At 39.2% G+C, this 20,592-nt stretch overlaps 1 protein-coding gene across 1 annotated transcript in view; it reads left to right on the top strand.

Annotated features, from left to right (window-relative positions):
• LOC100371984 (rab GTPase-activating protein 1-like) overlaps positions 1-20,592 on the top strand; it is a 102,045-nt gene that overhangs the window by 58,516 nt on the left and 22,937 nt on the right. The window contains exons 11-16 of the mRNA XM_085492480.1: positions 232-345; positions 778-852; positions 1,510-1,635; positions 8,305-8,448; positions 18,848-18,889; positions 20,301-20,429. Of these exons, the coding sequence (XP_085348606.1) occupies positions 232-345; positions 778-852; positions 1,510-1,635; positions 8,305-8,448; positions 18,848-18,889; positions 20,301-20,429 (630 nt within the window). The remainder of the gene's footprint in view (positions 1-231; positions 346-777; positions 853-1,509; positions 1,636-8,304; positions 8,449-18,847; positions 18,890-20,300; positions 20,430-20,592) is intronic.

Genomic DNA, 20,592 nt, shown 5'->3' on the forward strand with positions numbered 1-20,592 from the left:
CTATTAATACTACACTAAAAATGCATAATACTTGTAAAGCATTTTGTCATTAACTGGATCTCAGTCTTGCATATAAGCATTTCTGTCAAACTTATACATGTACATTCAACAATTTGTTTTCAAAGCATGTAATTTTAAATCCAAATCCTTACACCAACATCACATATATCACTCGAATGAACTTTTTTAAAGACACCAACTCATTATTACGGTTTGTTGCAATGTTTTCAGGATTCTCCAGCAGAAAAGGTCATTGAAAGAGACATAAACAGAACATTTCCAGCTCATGACTTCTTTAAAGAAGCTGGCGGTTTGGGTCAAGATGCTCTCTACAAAATCAGTAAAGTATGTATGGTATTTTATTTACATAAACAAATGTTTTTTTGAAATAACAACATATTTTGTGAAGGCACTATCACGATTCATTGCCTGCCCAAAGGATGATGGTCATAACCATAATATTTATGATGCGAAGGTCGAAGGCGAGGACATCATCAATATTATGGTCATGACCAACAGCCCAAGCACATCCAACATTCACGACTATATCTACCGTACATCTCTCACACTCACTATCCCACAAAATAACAACACTTATATTTGAAGTATGCAATATTTTATTTTATGTATTATAAGTGACACATTACTCAATAGCATGCATACATTGTTTGCTGAAGAAAATGCACAATAAATGTTACTTTTAGCAATGTGAATTACTCAAATATTGAGTATAAAATTATTGTTATGTGTATATAACAATCATCTATTATATTCTAGGCATACTCTGTATATGATGAAGAAGTAGGTTACTGTCAAGGTTTGTCATTTCTTGCTGCAGTCTTACTTTTACATGTAAGTATTCATAATTCATAGAGGTTGCATGTTGATACTATTTAATTCTGTGTCACATGACCATACATATAAAAGTTATTTCTCAAGTTGCTTGTCAGATTTCAGTTGTATACCTTTATCTTTAGATATAGCTGCTATAGTCATGAATAACTATAACTATTTTGTGCCACATTCCAACATGAGATAGGACTTCAATCACTTGTTCAACATAAACTTCATTTATTGCTAATCGTAACACTTCAAAGAAGTTTACAAAATTTAATGTAAACTTTTGGTATTTACAGAGACTTATCATAAAAGCATCAATGTAGCACAACTAAATGAAAACTGAGCCACACAGTTGAACGCGGACTAAACTAGAACACAACTACTGTTAAACTTTAAAAAAGAGAAATGGAACATTAAGGCGTTTTTCACACAGACAGAATTCAACCAATCAGTGACTAGATACTAAACTAATCATGAATATCGGCCACAGAGAATAGAATGTTCCTATCAATTTCTATACAAACTGGAGCAGAATAATATAACATCTATAGACACATAACTCGGAATTACTCATTAATTGAAACAAATCACATAGATCAATAAATATATAAAAATTATCAAAACACACCTCTGGCTTATTTATGGTTTCAATGATTTATTTTGTTGTAGATGCCTGAGGAACAAGCATTTGCAGTGCTTGTTAAGATAATGTATGAATATGGATTGAGAGATTTGTTTCGTAACGACTTTGATATGCTGCATACTAAGTTCTATATTTTAGAACGACTCTTAGAAGTAAGTCTTTTGGGTTCACTTATATTCACATTTGTCAATTTCATTGGATATTTAAAGTCACATAACTAGCAATGATTTGTGTAACAGAATGTATCGCTTTCCATATGTGTATGTCATCTATTTTCTTATCATTGAAACAGGAAATACACCAAAAATGTTCAAATTCACTACGTTCAATTACCCACCATAGACTCCGGTCAGTCAAAATGACTATTTTGAACTGTAGGCATTAATCAGCGATTCTGCCGATGACGGAGAGATAGAATCCAGGTCAGGGGAAGCCCCATGACCTCAAGATTCTTTTACCCCTTACGTCACGAACCCACGTGACCGAGGCCACCTGGCAGCGCCACAGGTAGCCGTCCATCACTCTTAATTTCTCTCCGCCTCGAGTGGAGATGAAATCTAGCGAGCTCTGCTGGATCGCCTGCCTTTTTTCCTGTCTGGATTTATGGCTTGGGTTGTTGCCGCTGCTCGGCATTCGACATTGTAGCTGGTAGGATAGGTTTTCCTGGTCATTTTTACCCTCGTGTCGTTTTCCCCTTTGTGTGTAGTATTTTTCACAGCAAAAAAATCAAAATCCGGCGCCACTACGTAACCAGTTGGTTTTCAAGGCGGCACCTTTTACAACTATAATTCGTTTCCCTCATGCATGTCGTCTTTTATTTTCAATGTATTTAGCAATATATAGATGTAATGACAGCACCAGGGCTCGCTGCCGTTTTCTTTCCGGTCTCTTCGTGTTTCGAGTCGACCGTGCAGTGGTTATATTCAGAATTTACCAGCATAGAACCCGCATCCGAGATACTTTGTCGTATCGCTGAGACTGACCGCGTCCAGTAAACATATCGGTTAAAGTGAGTTGCGTGTTTGGCATGAGTGGAAAGTCCTCACGCTCGGCTACCGGTACTTCATGTACCGGGACGTCGAGTAGGAGGCCCGACGGCGGAGGTACCGATATTTTTCTCGGTCTCCCCCGCTGATCAGAAGGCATCCTCACAGTCTGTTTTTTCAGGCGGTGTTTTACCCGATTTTACCGGCTGCAGCGAGGCTGTGCCCCTGGAGGCTTTCCTCCTATGGGGCCCGTTGCGGGTCTCTTTGTGGACCCTTTCTCGCACGGCGCCGGGTTTGCCTCCGAGTTGAGGGCTTTGGTCGAAGGACTGTCGGGGCAATTGCGTCCCTGGCGGGCCGGGTAGATCAGACGCAGTCGGAGCGAGCTGTCTCCACTGTGTCCCTTCGGTGGGCAAGCAGGAAGAGACACGAAAGCATGTTTGCATTCAAACACGTCTCTTCCGGGGAACCCCCGTTCCCAGGCATGGCTCTCCCACTATTTTGGGGGGAGGCCGAGACTCAGGCTAATTGCACCGGTCCTTCTCTGGATCCTCTGGCACTGAATGCCAACGGGGTGCTGGCAGCCAAGTCTCCGATCTCTGGGCAGGGCTTTCAGGGCAGGGCACACGTTGACCCCCCTACTTTCAGCCAGCTAGGGTTCGTCGCGCGGTAACGGTACAACGGTAATGAATTTTTCCTTGTGTCCTGTCCCCGCTGTTGGTTTTGACTCCTTTTTTCCCACCCACGGGCGTCCCCAGAAGGAACCGACCCTGTCATGAGACGCACAGTCGAACATGCTCCCTCTCACATATTTAAAGTGAAAGGAGATGCAGTTCGCTCGCGTTGGATACAGCTGGTACTCCGGGCTGTCCCTCAGAGTCTTCCATCTACATTTTTGTATATGACTCGGTGAGCCACGCTTTTGGGGTGAGGCGGAGTATCATCGATCCCAGTGATACGATGTATATACCCCCACCCTTGATCCTAGAGCGACCACCTAAGGTTGCTTCAACGCTTATGGGATCACAGGCGTCGGGATCCAAAGCAACCCCGTCGGCAAATCTCTCCCTGTCCGCCTGAGTGCGGAGTGGGGCGCAGAGCACGCAAACTGTGTTGATGGGCGGCATTGGTCAGCCGCGGAGGATGTAATGCTTAAGGCCCCCCGGGTGCGGATAACATTAGGCAACACTTCCCACTGGACCAAACGCTACCCGGTCAGTGTGGTTTCGGGATCAGACCCCATAGCGTGGGATGAAACCAAAACGCCCCCAACCGGATTCCAAGGCTCCTTCTCCAGACCCCGGTACCACGAATTTGGCAAACCAGGCAAAGGGGGATATCCGCGTTCCATGGATGTCTTTGCCAATTGAAGACGACCCATCCAGCCCTGAGGGCAGAGTTGCTTGAGCACATTATTATGCGTGACCAGCACTCTGGAGACCTTGGAGGCAGAACGCACCAGCCTCCTAGACCAGGCGACATTTTTACTGGTGGGTCTCCGCACATCTATTATGCGACACCCCCTAGTGTCGCCTGGCTCTCTTGGCCAGGGCCACTACCGTGCTATGGGACGCGGCCTTAGACGCATGTGTTTTTGCCGACAAGCTGAGCCAGGGTACGTCCCCCACCTCAGTGACGTAGACTGGACATCCTCCACCCCCTTTGTTCAGGGAATGGTGGGTACAGTCTCGGAGCTTCGAACTGCAATGAACCAGAGGGTTCAGATCGAATCCGCTAGCCAGTTGGTCCTGCCATGGGGCAAACAGAGGGCACCCCAAGCACAGAAAACACAACGCCCTAGGGCGTCGTTCGCTCGCCAGAGTCAGCCTGGAGGCAAGCGCTTATACCCTTCCATGGGAGGGAAGGGTAGTGGCGCGCCCCCAGGGAGGTAAGAGCCGGGTGGTGGCTTCTCACCCTCCCTGGGCGGACGTCTACCCGGCGTGTTCGATGAATGGCCAGGTCACAACTTAGTGACTACTTCAGGCCTTGGGGAACTCACCTCATGGGTGAAGGGAGCCCCCCCTCGCAACTGCCGAACACATGGCCACATATCTTTGTCGTACACAGATTGCGCCGGTGTAGTCCGGTTAAGAGACGGTGGATGACCGATCCCATGACCTTTCCAGGTGGTGACATCCCCCTGTTGGGCACTGCCAGGGGACTCCCGCAAGGCGGAAGCAATCAGACAGGAAGTAGCAGTTTGCTGGGGAAAGACGCCATACACAGGGTACATCAGCCGGAACTAAGGCCAGGCTTCTTCCCAAATGTGTTCGTAGTACCAAATCTACAAGTGGCAGGCGTCCAGTTTTGGACCTCGGCAGACTGAATCAGTACGTGCTCCTTGATCGGTTCCACATGGAGATACCATCCAGGGTTCTTCTCTCCATCCACCGTTTTGACGGGCTAGCCCCGCTGGACTTAAGCGGGGCGTACCTGCACGTACCGATGCACCCAGTGAGTTGCCATCTTCTTTGAATCGCCCAGCTGGGCCAAGTATTCAAATTTCGGGTGCCCCCCATTCGGGTTAGGCACAGCGCCCTACATGTTCACCAGAGTGATGAAACAGGTAGTGCTGCTGCTTCACCAGATGTCAGTACACCTCAATCCGTACCCAGACTTCCGGTTACCAACAACCCGGGCAAGGGGTAATAGCCAAACACGTCAGGCTGACATGGGATTTACTCCACCAGTTGGGCTCATTAGTAAATCGACAAGTCCCACCTCGACCCAACGTACAGTTGGTGTCCCTGGGCATGGAATTTTGACACAGAGGTAAGCTTGGCTTAGCTATTTCAATCGTATTGCTTAGCGCTAAGCAGCCTAGCCGAATGCCTAGTCAGCGTTCCCTTGGTGTCCCTCCGTGAACTAATACGGATCATCGAAATGATGACCTCGGTTCGAAGGGTCGTTCCCCAGGCCGCACTACGCAGCCACCCGGTATTACGCTTGTTATAATACCGAGCTCTCCTATGGGAACTAGATAGGCGGGTTTCGATCTCGGACCAAGTGAAGGAAGCCCTGCCCTGGTGGTCGTCACTGGCCAACCTTGAACAGGGGAGCCCCTTGGGCCCACTTGCCGCAGGTATGACTCTGGTAACAGATACTTCCCCCTAGGGTTGGGGAGCGCATCTATTGGGCCAACAAGCCCAAGGATATGGCCCCCGCATTAGTTTCGGGACTACCATATCAACCGGCTCAAACTGAGAGCAGTGTACTTAGCACTACCACGCTTTCGACCCGTAGTTTGAGACCACAGAGTCCTGCTCCGTACAGGCAACTCAGCGGTGGTCTCCTTCAAGAAGGAGGGGGGACGCATTCCCCATCGTTGTCAGTCCTAGCGGAGCAAATACTTCCTTTGGTGCCTGGAATACAATGTGGAGCTAGCCACACACCACCTTCCAGGGGTGAGGAACAGTCTGGCGACGCCCTTTCAGGGCGGCTCCGTCTCCAGAACACGGAGTAGCTGATACCCCAATGGGTAGCCTGTAGGCTGTTTCGGCCATGGGACGGTCCATGGTTGGACCGTTTTGCTGCGCCCCGGAACGCAAAGCTCCGGACGTACGTAACACTCCTGCTGACTACAGGAGCCTGAGCCAGGGTCGCTTTGCTAGCCCCGTGGACCCACTTAGTTGTGTACGCCTTTCCTCCCTTCCTGCTAGTTCACCGGGCACCGGAGAAAACTTTGAAAGGTGCACACCCGCATATTATCATGGGTTGCACCCAATTGGCCAAGCAAGACCTAGTTTCCACTTCTGTTGGAAATGCTAGTCGAAGCTTCAGCAGTGCTTCCGGACTTACCGGACCTGCCGTCCCAACCAGACGGCGCACTACCAACGAGCCCAGCAGGTGTCACTTACACGCATAGAGGCTCTCAGTAGACCCGCACATACGAAAGCCTTATCTGAGCGGGCTGCCAACGTCCTGGCCAGGGCGAACAGGGATTCCACCTACGCGGCCTACATTTCTAGGCCGCAAGCATACACTGACTGGTGTAGCGGAAGGGAGATTGATCCATACCATCCCTCTATTGGCCAGGTAGCAGGCTCCTTCGTCCACCTGTTTGACGAAGTGGGTTTGTCCTACGCAGCGAGCATTGGCTACAGGTCAGTCTTGTCCCCCACCACTCAGAACGTACGGGAACAAGACTAACCGATTGTCCTATTATTAGGAGACTATTTACTGCTTTCCAGACGCCAAGACCCCATACAAGGGAGCCGCCCAACTGGGACTCGTCGGCTGTGTTGTCTGCTCTAAGTAGACCGCCCTTTGAGGCTCTCCAATCAGTACCACTCAAATTTTTGATGTGGAAAATAGTCTTCCTACTGGCCCTTGCCTCAGGTAGGCGCCGGTCAGAGCTAGGCGCGCACTGTCCTTCGCGGACAGTTGTGCCACTTTTATGGACGCTCAAGTTGTACTAAAGACACGAATCTGGTTTCTTTCCAAGAACCAAATCCCAGGACACGATCCTCAACCAATCGTCATCCCCCGGCTGGCAAATATTGTCAGTCCGGAGGATCAGGAGGAATTGCTTCTCTGCCCGGTCCGAGCGCTGAGTTGCCACGAGAACCGTACCAGGTTTTCTAGACGGGGAACCAAACACATGTTTTTGTGTTACGGCCCTGGCAAACAGGATAAGCGGGCTTCCCCGACTTCCATCTCTAGGTGGATTACTGCGACTGTACTGGAGGTCTATAATACACTATCCTCCTCAACACAGACCTTGCAGAGACACCAAGTACGAGAACGTGAGGTCCGTGCGATTGCTAACTCACTAGCGCTAGCGTCAGGTGCCCCCTCAAACACATTCTGAGGGCAGGCTTCTGGAGAACGCGGAACGTCTTCATCAACTACTACCTAAGAGACACCCAATCTATTGAGCAGGGTCTCTTCAGGTTAGGCCCCGTCGTAGCGGGTCAGGCCTTGTTTGCTGACCCAGCCTGAACGACCACAGGGGCCTCTGCGAATAGGCGATAAGTCAGTCTCGGCATTTTTGCGGGCAGATTGTCTGTTCCACTGGCACTTCCTGGAAGCTCCCAGGTTTCGCTTCGGTCGACCTACGCCCTCATGCGAACTGTTTCGGTCCTACTTCAAGCTTATCACCCCCGAATTCAGCTGGGGTCTAGCTTTCTCAGGCACACCGAACCCTGTCACCACAGCAGCATTGGCTTCTTGCTTCGGGGACAGCACAGGCAAGGTAAGACATCACCCTTCTTGGGTCTTAACTTAGGTTTTTGGGTGTGTTTTCATCCTGGACTGGGGAAAAGTTTTTCATTATTCTCCTTTTTTCTCTGTTTGCTCGGAAAAACCCGCCACCTATCTGTGTCTGACTCTGCCTACAGTTCAAAATAGTCATTTTGACTGACCGGAGTCTATGGTGGGTAATTGAACGTAGTGAATTTAGGCGAGGGTTCTCCGAACCCCCCTATTCACATAGTTCATTCCCACCATAGACTCCGGGTCCCCCCAAACCTCCCCACTCTTTCCGTCGCGTTGGTCTAAGTCCTCAAGGCGGAGAGAAAGGAACCAGAGTGATGGACGGCTACCTGTGGCGCTGCCAGGTGGCCTCGGTCACGTGGGTTTGTGACGTAAGGGGTAAAAGAATCTTGAGGTCATGGGGCTTCCCCTGACCTGGATTCTATCTCTCCGTCACCGGCAGAACTGCTGATTAATGCCTACAGTTCAAAATAGTCATTTTGACTGACCGGAGTCTATGGTGGGTATGAACTATGTGAATAGGCGGGTTCGGAGAACCCTCGCCTAAGTTTACTTTGTGAAATGATACAGATATTTGGTTATTTCAATTTGTAGAATCTGATTAATAGTGTTATTTATTTTCAGGATATTATGCCAGATCTTTATTACCACTTCACTGATCACAGTATAGAAGCCCATATGTATGCATCCCAGTGGTTCCTCACTTTATTTACTGCTAAATTTCCACTCTTTATGGTTTTTCATATCATGGATCTGTTTCTAAGTGAGGTATGTATTATAATATAATAAATATAATATCCACATGCTAAGGCAGAAAAAACGTTTTTCCCAACGTTGTTGTGTATGTGAGTTGCAAACCTACACCTTTCACATTTGTTTTACAATTTGTTTCTATGATTTACACCAAACGGGAAATGCATATTCTGTGAATGTATTTCTATTTCTGAGGATGATTTTGTTACGCTAAGTCAATTGAGATAGATTTGTTTGCATAGCATGTAATGCTAAAATTTATGTTCACAAGTGAAGTATCTTTTCCAATCATTTGAAAATTTCACAAAAGTTACAAGGTTATGTGACTAATTACTATTGGCTTTAGGCCACAACAAATTGCTAAGAATTTCAAACCTACCATTAATCTGGGGGAAAAAGCTATTATTTATTATTTAAGAAATGTGTCTTCAGCTTGAGAAAAGATTGATTAAACTTCACAAAAAGTTATTCAACATCACATTTCACATAGTTATCTAATGCCACATTTCACACATAGTTATCTAATACTACATTTCACACATAGTTATCTAATACCACATTTCACACATAGTTTTCTAATACCACATTTCACATACAGTTATCTAATACCACATTTTACACACAGTTATCTAATACCACATTTCACACATAGTTTTCTCATACCACATTTTACACAGTTATCTAATACCACATTTCACACATAGTTATCTAATACCACATTTCACACACAGTTATCTAATACCACATTTCACACACAGTTATCTAATACCACATTTCACACATAGGTTTCTAATACTACATTTTACGCAGTTATCTAATACCACATTTCACACACAGTTATCTTATACCACATTTCACATACAGTTATCTAATACCACATTTCACATACAGTTATCTAATACCACATTTCACATACAGTTATCTAATACCACATTTCACATAGTTATCTAATACCACATTTCACATACAGTTACCTAATACCACATTTCACATACAGTTATCTAATATCACATTTCACATACAGTTATCTAATACCACATTTCACATACAGTTATCTAATACCACATTTCAAATACAGTTATCAAATGCCATATTTCACACATAGTTATCTAATGCCACATTTCACGCATAGTTATCTAATACCACTTTTCACATATAGTTATCTAATACCACATTTCACATACAGTTATCCAATGCCACATTTCACATACAGTTATCTAATGCTACAGTTCACATACAGTTATCCAATGCCACATTTCACATACAGTTATCTAATGCCACAGTTCACATACAGTTATCCAATGCCACATTTCACATAGTTATCTAATGCCCCATTTCACATACAGTTATCTAATACCACATTTCAAATACAGTTATCAAATGCCATATTTCACACATAGTTATCTAATGCCACATTTCACGCATAGTTATCTAATACCACTTTTCACATATAGTTATCTAATACCACATTTCACATACAGTTATCCAATGCCACATTTCACATACAGTTATCTAATGCTACAGTTCACATACAGTTATCCAATGCCACATTTCACATACAGTTATCTAATGCCACAGTTCACATACAGTTATCCAATGCCACATTTCACATAGTTATCTAATGCCCCATTTCACATACAGTTATCTAATACCACATTTCACATACAGTTATCTAATGCCCCATTTCACATACAGTTATCTAATGCCACAGTTCACATACAGTTATCTAATGGCCCATTTCACATACAGTTATCCAATGCCACATTTCACATACAGTTATCTAATGCCACAGTTCACATACAGTTATCTAATGCCCCATTTCACATACAGTTATCTAATGCCCCATTTCACATACAGTTATCCAATGCCACATTTCACATACAGTTATCTAATGCCACAGTTCACATACAGTTATCTAATGCCACAGTTCACATACAGTTATCTAATGCCACATTTCACATACAGTTATCTAATGCCACATTTCACATACAGTTATCTAATACCACATTTCACATACAGTTATCTAATACCACATTTCACACATAGTTATCTAATACCACATTTCATACAGTTATCTAATACCACATTTCACATACAGTTATCTAATACCACATTTCACACACAGTTATCTAATACCACATTTCACACATAGTTATCTAATACCACATTTCACATACAGTTATCTAATACCACATTTCACATAGTTATCTAATACCACATTTCACATACAGTTATCTAATACCACATTTCACATACAGTTATCTAATACCACATTTCACACACAGTTATCTAATACCACATTTCACACACAGTTATCTAATACCACATTTCACATACAGTTATCTAATACCACATTTCACATACAGTTATCTAATACCACATTTCACACATAGTTATCTAATACCACATTTCATACACAGTTATCTAATACCACATTTCACATACAGTTATCTAATACCACATTTCACATACAGTTATCTAATACCACATTTCACATACAGTTATCTAATACCACATTTCACACACAGTTATCTAATACCACATTTCACATACAGTTATCTAATACCACATTTCACATACAGTTATCTAATACCACATTTCACACATAGTTATCTAATACCACATTTCATACAGTTATCTAATACCACATTTCACATACAGTTATCTAATACCACATTTCACACAGTTATCTAATACCACATTTCACACATAGTTATCTAATACCACATTTCACATACAGTTATCTAATACCACATTTCACATAGTTATCTAATACCACATTTCACATACAGTTATCTAATACCACATTTCACATACAGTTATCTAATACCACATTTCACATACAGTTATCTAATGCCACATTTCGCATACAGTTATCTAATGCCACATTTCACATACAGTTATATAATGCCACATTTCACATACAGTTATCTAATACCACATTTCACATACAGTTATCTAATACCACATTTTACATACAGTTATCTAATACCACATTTCACATACAGTTATCTAATGCCACATTTCGCATACAGTTATCTAATGCCACATTTCACATACAGTTATATAATGCCACATTTCACATACAGTTATCTAATGCCACATTTCACATACAGTTATCTAATGCCACATTTCACACATAGTTATCTGATGCCACATTTCACATAGTTATCTAATACCACGTTTCACATACAGTTATCTAATGCCACATTTCACAGTTATCTTATACCACATTTCACACACAGTTATCTAATACCACATTTCACACACAGTTATCTAATACCACATTTCACACACAGTTATCTAATACCACATTTCACATAGTTATCTAATACCACATTTCACATACAGTTATCTAATACCACATTTCACACATAGTTATCTAATACCACATTTCATACACAGTTATCTAATACCACATTTCACATACAGTTATCTAATACCACATTTCACATACAGTTATCTAATACCACATTTTACATACAGTTATCTAATGCCACATTTCGCATACAGTTATCTAATGCCACATTTCACATACAGTTATATAATGCCACATTTCACATACAGTTATCTAATGCCACATTTCACATACAGTTATCTAATGCCACATTTCACACATAGTTATCTAATGCCACATTTCACATAGTTATCTAATACCACGTTTCACATACAGTTATCTAATGCCACATTTCACAGTTATCTTATACCACATTTCACATACAGTTATCTAATACCACATTTCACATACAGTTATCTAATACCACATTTCAAATACAGTTATCAAATGCCACATTTCACACATAGTTATCTAATGCCACATTTCACGCATAGTTATCTAATACCACATTTCACATATAGTTATCTAATACCACATTTCACATACAGTTATCCAATGCCACATTTCACATACAGTTATCTAATGCTACAGTTCACATAGTTATCCAATGCCACATTTCACATACAGTTATCTAATGCCACAGTTCACATACAGTTATCCAATGCCACATTTCACATAGTTATCTAATGCCACAGTTCACATACAGTTATCCAATGCCACATTTCACATAATTATCTAATACCACATTTCACATACAGTTATCTAATACCACATTTCACACACAGTTATCTAATACCACATTTCACACACAGTTATCTAATACCACATTTCACATACAGTTATCTAATGCCACATTTCACACATAGTTATCTAATGCCACATTTCACGCATAGTTATCTAATACCACTTTTCACATATAGTTATCTAATACCACATTTCACATACAGTTATCCAATGCCACATTTCACATACAGTTATCTAATGCTACAGTTCACATACAGTTATCCAATGCCACATTTCACATACAGTTATCTAATGCCACAGTTCACATACAGTTATCCAATGCCACATTTCACATAGTTATCTAATGCCCCATTTCACATACAGTTATCTAATACCACATTTCAAATACAGTTATCAAATGCCATATTTCACACATAGTTATCTAATGCCACATTTCACGCATAGTTATCTAATACCACTTTTCACATATAGTTATCTAATACCACATTTCACATACAGTTATCCAATGCCACATTTCACATACAGTTATCTAATGCTACAGTTCACATACAGTTATCCAATGCCACATTTCACATACAGTTATCTAATGCCACAGTTCACATACAGTTATCCAATGCCACATTTCACATAGTTATCTAATGCCCCATTTCACATACAGTTATCTAATACCACATTTCACATACAGTTATCTAATGCCCCATTTCACATACAGTTATCTAATGCCACAGTTCACATACAGTTATCTAATGGCCCATTTCACATACAGTTATCCAATGCCACATTTCACATACAGTTATCTAATGCCACAGTTCACATACAGTTATCTAATGCCCCATTTCACATACAGTTATCTAATGCCCCATTTCACATACAGTTATCCAATGCCACATTTCACATACAGTTATCTAATGCCACAGTTCACATACAGTTATCTAATGCCACAGTTCACATACAGTTATCTAATGCCACATTTCACATACAGTTATCTAATGCCACATTTCACATACAGTTATCTAATACCACATTTCACATACAGTTATCTAATACCACATTTCACACATAGTTATCTAATACCACATTTCATACAGTTATCTAATACCACATTTCACATACAGTTATCTAATACCACATTTCACACACAGTTATCTAATACCACATTTCACACATAGTTATCTAATACCACATTTCACATACAGTTATCTAATACCACATTTCACATAGTTATCTAATACCACATTTCACATACAGTTATCTAATACCACATTTCACATACAGTTATCTAATACCACATTTCACACACAGTTATCTAATACCACATTTCACACATAGTTATCTAATGCCACATTTCACGCATAGTTATCTAATACCACATTTCACATATAGTTATCTAATACCACATTTCACATACAGTTATCCAATGCCACATTTCACATACAGTTATCTAATGCTACAGTTCACATAGTTATCCAATGCCACATTTCACATACAGTTATCTAATGCCACAGTTCACATACAGTTATCCAATGCCACATTTCACATAGTTATCTAATGCCACAGTTCACATACAGTTATCCAATGCCACATTTCACATAATTATCTAATACCACATTTCACATACAGTTATCTAATACCACATTTCACACACAGTTATCTAATACCACATTTCACACACAGTTATCTAATACCACATTTCACATACAGTTATCTAATGCCACATTTCACACATAGTTATCTAATGCCACATTTCACGCATAGTTATCTAATACCACTTTTCACATATAGTTATCTAATACCACATTTCACATACAGTTATCCAATGCCACATTTCACATACAGTTATCTAATGCTACAGTTCACATACAGTTATCCAATGCCACATTTCACATACAGTTATCTAATGCCACAGTTCACATACAGTTATCCAATGCCACATTTCACATAGTTATCTAATGCCCCATTTCACATACAGTTATCTAATACCACATTTCAAATACAGTTATCAAATGCCATATTTCACACATAGTTATCTAATGCCACATTTCACGCATAGTTATCTAATACCACTTTTCACATATAGTTATCTAATACCACATTTCACATACAGTTATCCAATGCCACATTTCACATACAGTTATCTAATGCTACAGTTCACATACAGTTATCCAATGCCACATTTCACATACAGTTATCTAATGCCACAGTTCACATACAGTTATCCAATGCCACATTTCACATAGTTATCTAATGCCCCATTTCACATACAGTTATCTAATACCACATTTCACATACAGTTATCTAATGCCCCATTTCACATACAGTTATCTAATGCCACAGTTCACATACAGTTATCTAATGGCCCATTTCACATACAGTTATCCAATGCCACATTTCACATACAGTTATCTAATGCCACAGTTCACATACAGTTATCTAATGCCCCATTTCACATACAGTTATCTAATGCCCCATTTCACATACAGTTATCCAATGCCACATTTCACATACAGTTATCTAATGCCACAGTTCACATACAGTTATCTAATGCCACAGTTCACATACAGTTATCTAATGCCACATTTCACATACAGTTATCTAATGCCACATTTCACATACAGTTATCTAATACCACATTTCACATACAGTTATCTAATACCACATTTCACACATAGTTATCTAATACCACATTTCATACAGTTATCTAATACCACATTTCACATACAGTTATCTAATACCACATTTCACACACAGTTATCTAATACCACATTTCACACATAGTTATCTAATACCACATTTCACATACAGTTATCTAATACCACATTTCACATAGTTATCTAATACCACATTTCACATACAGTTATCTAATACCACATTTCACATACAGTTATCTAATACCACATTTCACACACAGTTATCTAATACCACATTTCACACACAGTTATCTAATACCACATTTCACATACAGTTATCTAATACCACATTTCACATACAGTTATCTAATACCACATTTCACACATAGTTATCTAATACCACATTTCATACACAGTTATCTAATACCACATTTCACATACAGTTATCTAATACCACATTTCACATACAGTTATCTAATACCACATTTCACATACAGTTATCTAATACCACATTTCACACACAGTTATCTAATACCACATTTCACATACAGTTATCTAATACCACATTTCACATACAGTTATCTAATACCACATTTCACACATAGTTATCTAATACCACATTTCATACAGTTATCTAATACCACATTTCACATACAGTTATCTAATACCACATTTCACACAGTTATCTAATACCACATTTCACACATAGTTATCTATTACCACATTTCACATACAGTTATCTAATACCACATTTCACATAGTTATCTAATACCACATTTCACATACAGTTATCTAATACCACATTTCACATACAGTTATCTAATACCACATTTCACATACAGTTATCTAATGCCACATTTCGCATACAGTTATCTAATGCCACATTTCACATACAGTTATATAATGCCACATTTCACATACAGTTATCTAATACCACATTTCACATACAGTTATCTAATACCACATTTTACATACAGTTATCTAATACCACATTTCACATACAGTTATCTAATGCCACATTTCGCATACAGTTATCTAATGCCACATTTCACATACAGTTATATAATGCCACATTTCACATACAGTTATCTAATGCCACATTTCACATACAGTTATCTAATGCCACATTTCACACATAGTTATCTAATGCCACATTTCACATAGTTATCTAATACCACGTTTCACATACAGTTATCTAATGCCACATTTCACAGTTATCTTATACCACATTTCACACACAGTTATCTAATACCACATTTCACACACAGTTATCTAATACCACATTTCACACACAGTTATCTAATACCACATTTCACATAGTTATCTAATACCACATTTCACATACAGTTATCTAATACCACATTTCACATACAGTTATCTAATACCACATTTCAAATACAGTTATCAAATGCCACATTTCACACATAGTTATCTAATGCCACATTTCACGCATAGTTATCTAATACCACATTTCACATATAGTTATCTAATACCACATTTCACATACAGTTATCCAATGCCACATTTCACATACAGTTATCTAATGCTACAGTTCACATAGTTATCCAATGCCACATTTCACATACAGTTATCTAATGCCACAGTTCACATACAGTTATCCAATGCCACATTTCACATAGTTATCTAATGCCACAGTTCACATACAGTTATCCAATGCCACATTTCACATAATTATCTAATACCACATTTCACATACAGTTATCTAATACCACATTTCACATACAGTTATCTAATACCACATTTCACACACAGTTATCTAATACCACATTTCACATACAGTTATCTAATACCACATTTCACATACAGTTATCTAATACCACATTTCACACATAGTTATCTAATACCACATTTCATACAGTTATCTAATACCACATTTCACATACAGTTATCTAATACCACATTTCACACACAGTTATCTAATACCACATTTCACACATAGTTATCTAATACCACATTTCACATACAGTTATCTAATACCACATTTCACATAGTTATCTAATACCACATTTCACATACAGTTATCTAATACCACATTTCACATACAGTTATCTAATACCACATTTCACATAGTTATCTAATACCACATTTCACACACAGTTATCTAATACCACATTTCACACACAGTTATCTAATACCACATTTCACACACAGTTATCTAATACCACATTTCACATACAGTTATCTAATACCACATTTCACATACAGTTATCTAATACCACATTTCACACATAGTTATCTAATACCACATTTCATACACAGTTATCTAATACCACATTTCACATACAGTTATCTAATACCACATTTCACATACAGTTATCTAATACCACATTTTACATACAGTTATCTAATACCACATTTCACATACAGTTATCTAATGCCACATTTCGCATACAGTTATCTAATGCCACATTTCACATAGAGTTATATAATGCCACATTTCACATACAGTTATCTAATGCCACATTTCACACATAGTTATCTAATGCCACATTTCACACATAGTTATCTAATGCCACATTTCACATAGTTATCTAATGCCACGTTTCACATACAGTTATCTAATGCCACATTTCACAGTTATCTTATACCACATTTCACATACAGTTATCTAATACCACATTTCACATACAGTTATCTAATACCACATTTCAAATACAGTTATCAAATGCCACATTTCACACATAGTTATCTAATGCCACATTTCACGCATAGTTATCTAATACCACATTTCACATATAGTTATCTAATACCACATTTCACATACAGTTATCCAATGCCACATTTCACATACAGTTATCTAATGCTACAGTTCACATAGTTATCCAATGCCACATTTCACATACAGTTATCTAATGCCACAGTTCACATACAGTTATCCAATGCCACAGTTCACATACAGTTATCCAATGCCACATTTCACATAGTTATCTAATGCCACAGTTCACATACAGTTATCCAATGCCACATTTCACATAATTATCTAATACCACATTTCACATACAGTTATCTAATGCCCCATTTCACATACAGTTATCTAATGCCACAGTTCACATACAGTTATCTAATACCACATTTCACATACAGTTATCTAATACCACATTTCACATACAGTTATCTAATGCCACAGTTCACATACAGTTATCTAATACCCCATTTCACATACAGTTATCTAATGCCCCATTTCACATACAGTTATCCAATGCCACATTTCACATACAGTTATCTAATGCCACATTTCACATACAGTTATCTAATGCCACAGTTCACATACAGTTATCTAATGCCACAGTTCACATACAGTTATCTAATGCCACAGTTCACATACAGTTATCTAATGCCACAGTTCACATACAGTTATCTAATGCCACAGTTCCCATACAGTTATCTAATGCCACAGTTCACATACAGTTATCTAATACCACAGTTCACATACAATTATCTAATGCCACAGTTCACATACAGTTATCTAATACCACAGTTCACATACAGTTATCTAATGCCACAGTTCACATACAGTTATCTAATACCACAGTTCACATACAGTTATCTAACGCCACACCTCATGTATACATAATGTACTCATCCAATGTGTACAAGGTCATATGATGAGTACAAAGGCGCATACACTTCAGACAGTTATCCAAATCTTTTTAAAATAATTGTGACTGCTCTAATTTGTTTATAGGGCATGACAATGCTATACAATGTTGCGCTTGCATTATTGAAGGTAAGTACAATACTGTTACATCTGTTTTAGTATGTGATATGTGATCAAATACAGACTGATGTGATCGAGTAAAAGGTCATGTTATGGAATACAAGGTGATATTATCAATTTCAAGTTGTGATCAAGCACAAGGTCATGTAATCGAATACAAGGTCATGTGACTGAATACAAGGTCATGTGATCAAACACAGGGTCATGTGATCGAATAAAAAGTTATTTGATCCAATACAAGGTCATGTGATCCAATACAAGTTCATGTGATCCAATACAAGGTTATGTGATCAAAAACAAGGCCATGTGATCGAATACAAGGTCATGGGACTGATTTCCAGGTCATGTGATCAAATATAAGGTTATGTGATGGAATACAAGGTCATGTGATTAAATACATGGTCATGTGATCCAGTACAAGGTTATGTGATTGATTACAAGATGACGTGATCAAGGTTACGTAACCGAATACAAGGTCATGTGGTTAAATACAAGGTCATGTGCTCAAAGACAAGGTCATGTGATCGAATAAAAAGTTTATTTGATCAAATACAAGGTTATGTGATCGAATACAAGGTCATGGGCCCAAATACAAGGTCGTGCGATCAAATACAAGGTCATGTGATCAAATAAAGTTATTAGATCAAATACAAGGTCATGGGAATGATTACAAAGGCATGTGATCAAATACAAGGTCATGTGATTAAATACAAGGTCATGTGATCCAATACAAAATCATGTGATCCAATACAAGGTCATGTGATCCAATATAAGGTCATGTGATCAAACACAAGGCCATGTGATCGAATATAATAGCTCCAACATAGCTTCCTAACACTTTATTTTCTTCCTTGAATTATTTTTTACGATGCACAAATCATTACTCAACATCACTTTAACAACAATGTTTTTCAGATACCAAACCTACTTAAATTAAAATATTATAACTGTAGAATGTGCCAGTAAGAAATATAAATTGGTAAATAAATAATTATCAAATATATGTCATTATATAAGCACGACTATATTAAAGTCATGATAACTGAACTGTAATGATAAATAGTTCAGTTTATTGACTATGCTATGACAGTGTGTATGTGCATGCATACATCCATTCTTGTGTGTGATCACACCTGTATCTCAGACACGCCTAGACTGATCACATTTAAACTTCACACATACATCTTTTTCGTAGAGACATTACATGATTCCTTCTTCCTTACTCCTGATTGGCTCTGTGAGCACTTAGAAACCTTTGTTATATGAGCTATATAAGAATATTTTTAGCATGATGTCATATTATGCATTTGCGCATATATTATGATGTATGAATGTATACATCTCAGTGCATTCATGTTCTGCTATAACTATGTATTAGTATTCATGTCATGCTTATGTCATGCGATCTGTATATTAACAGACATCAAGAAAAGATCTAACAGCATTGGATTTTGAAGGTACTCTCAAGTACTTCCGTGTAACCCTTCCAAAAAAATATCGCACAGAAGAAAATGCCAGGGAATTATTGCATCTAGCAGTCACAACTAAGGTATGAAATTTTAATAATATGTATATAATATTGAATATGACATGGAATAATTAATTAATCTTGAGACAGATAGGTGTGTCATATTAGCATGACTTCACATGTGTTTGCAGTGTGTCAGAGACATTGTAAAATTGATGTCGTCTAACCTTGTCTTGACCTTTAT

The sequence above is a fragment of the Saccoglossus kowalevskii genome, chromosome 17 (genome assembly GCF_978046115.1).
Source record: "Saccoglossus kowalevskii chromosome 17, keSacKowa6.1, whole genome shotgun sequence".
Lineage (NCBI taxonomy): Eukaryota > Metazoa > Hemichordata > Enteropneusta > Harrimaniidae > Saccoglossus > Saccoglossus kowalevskii.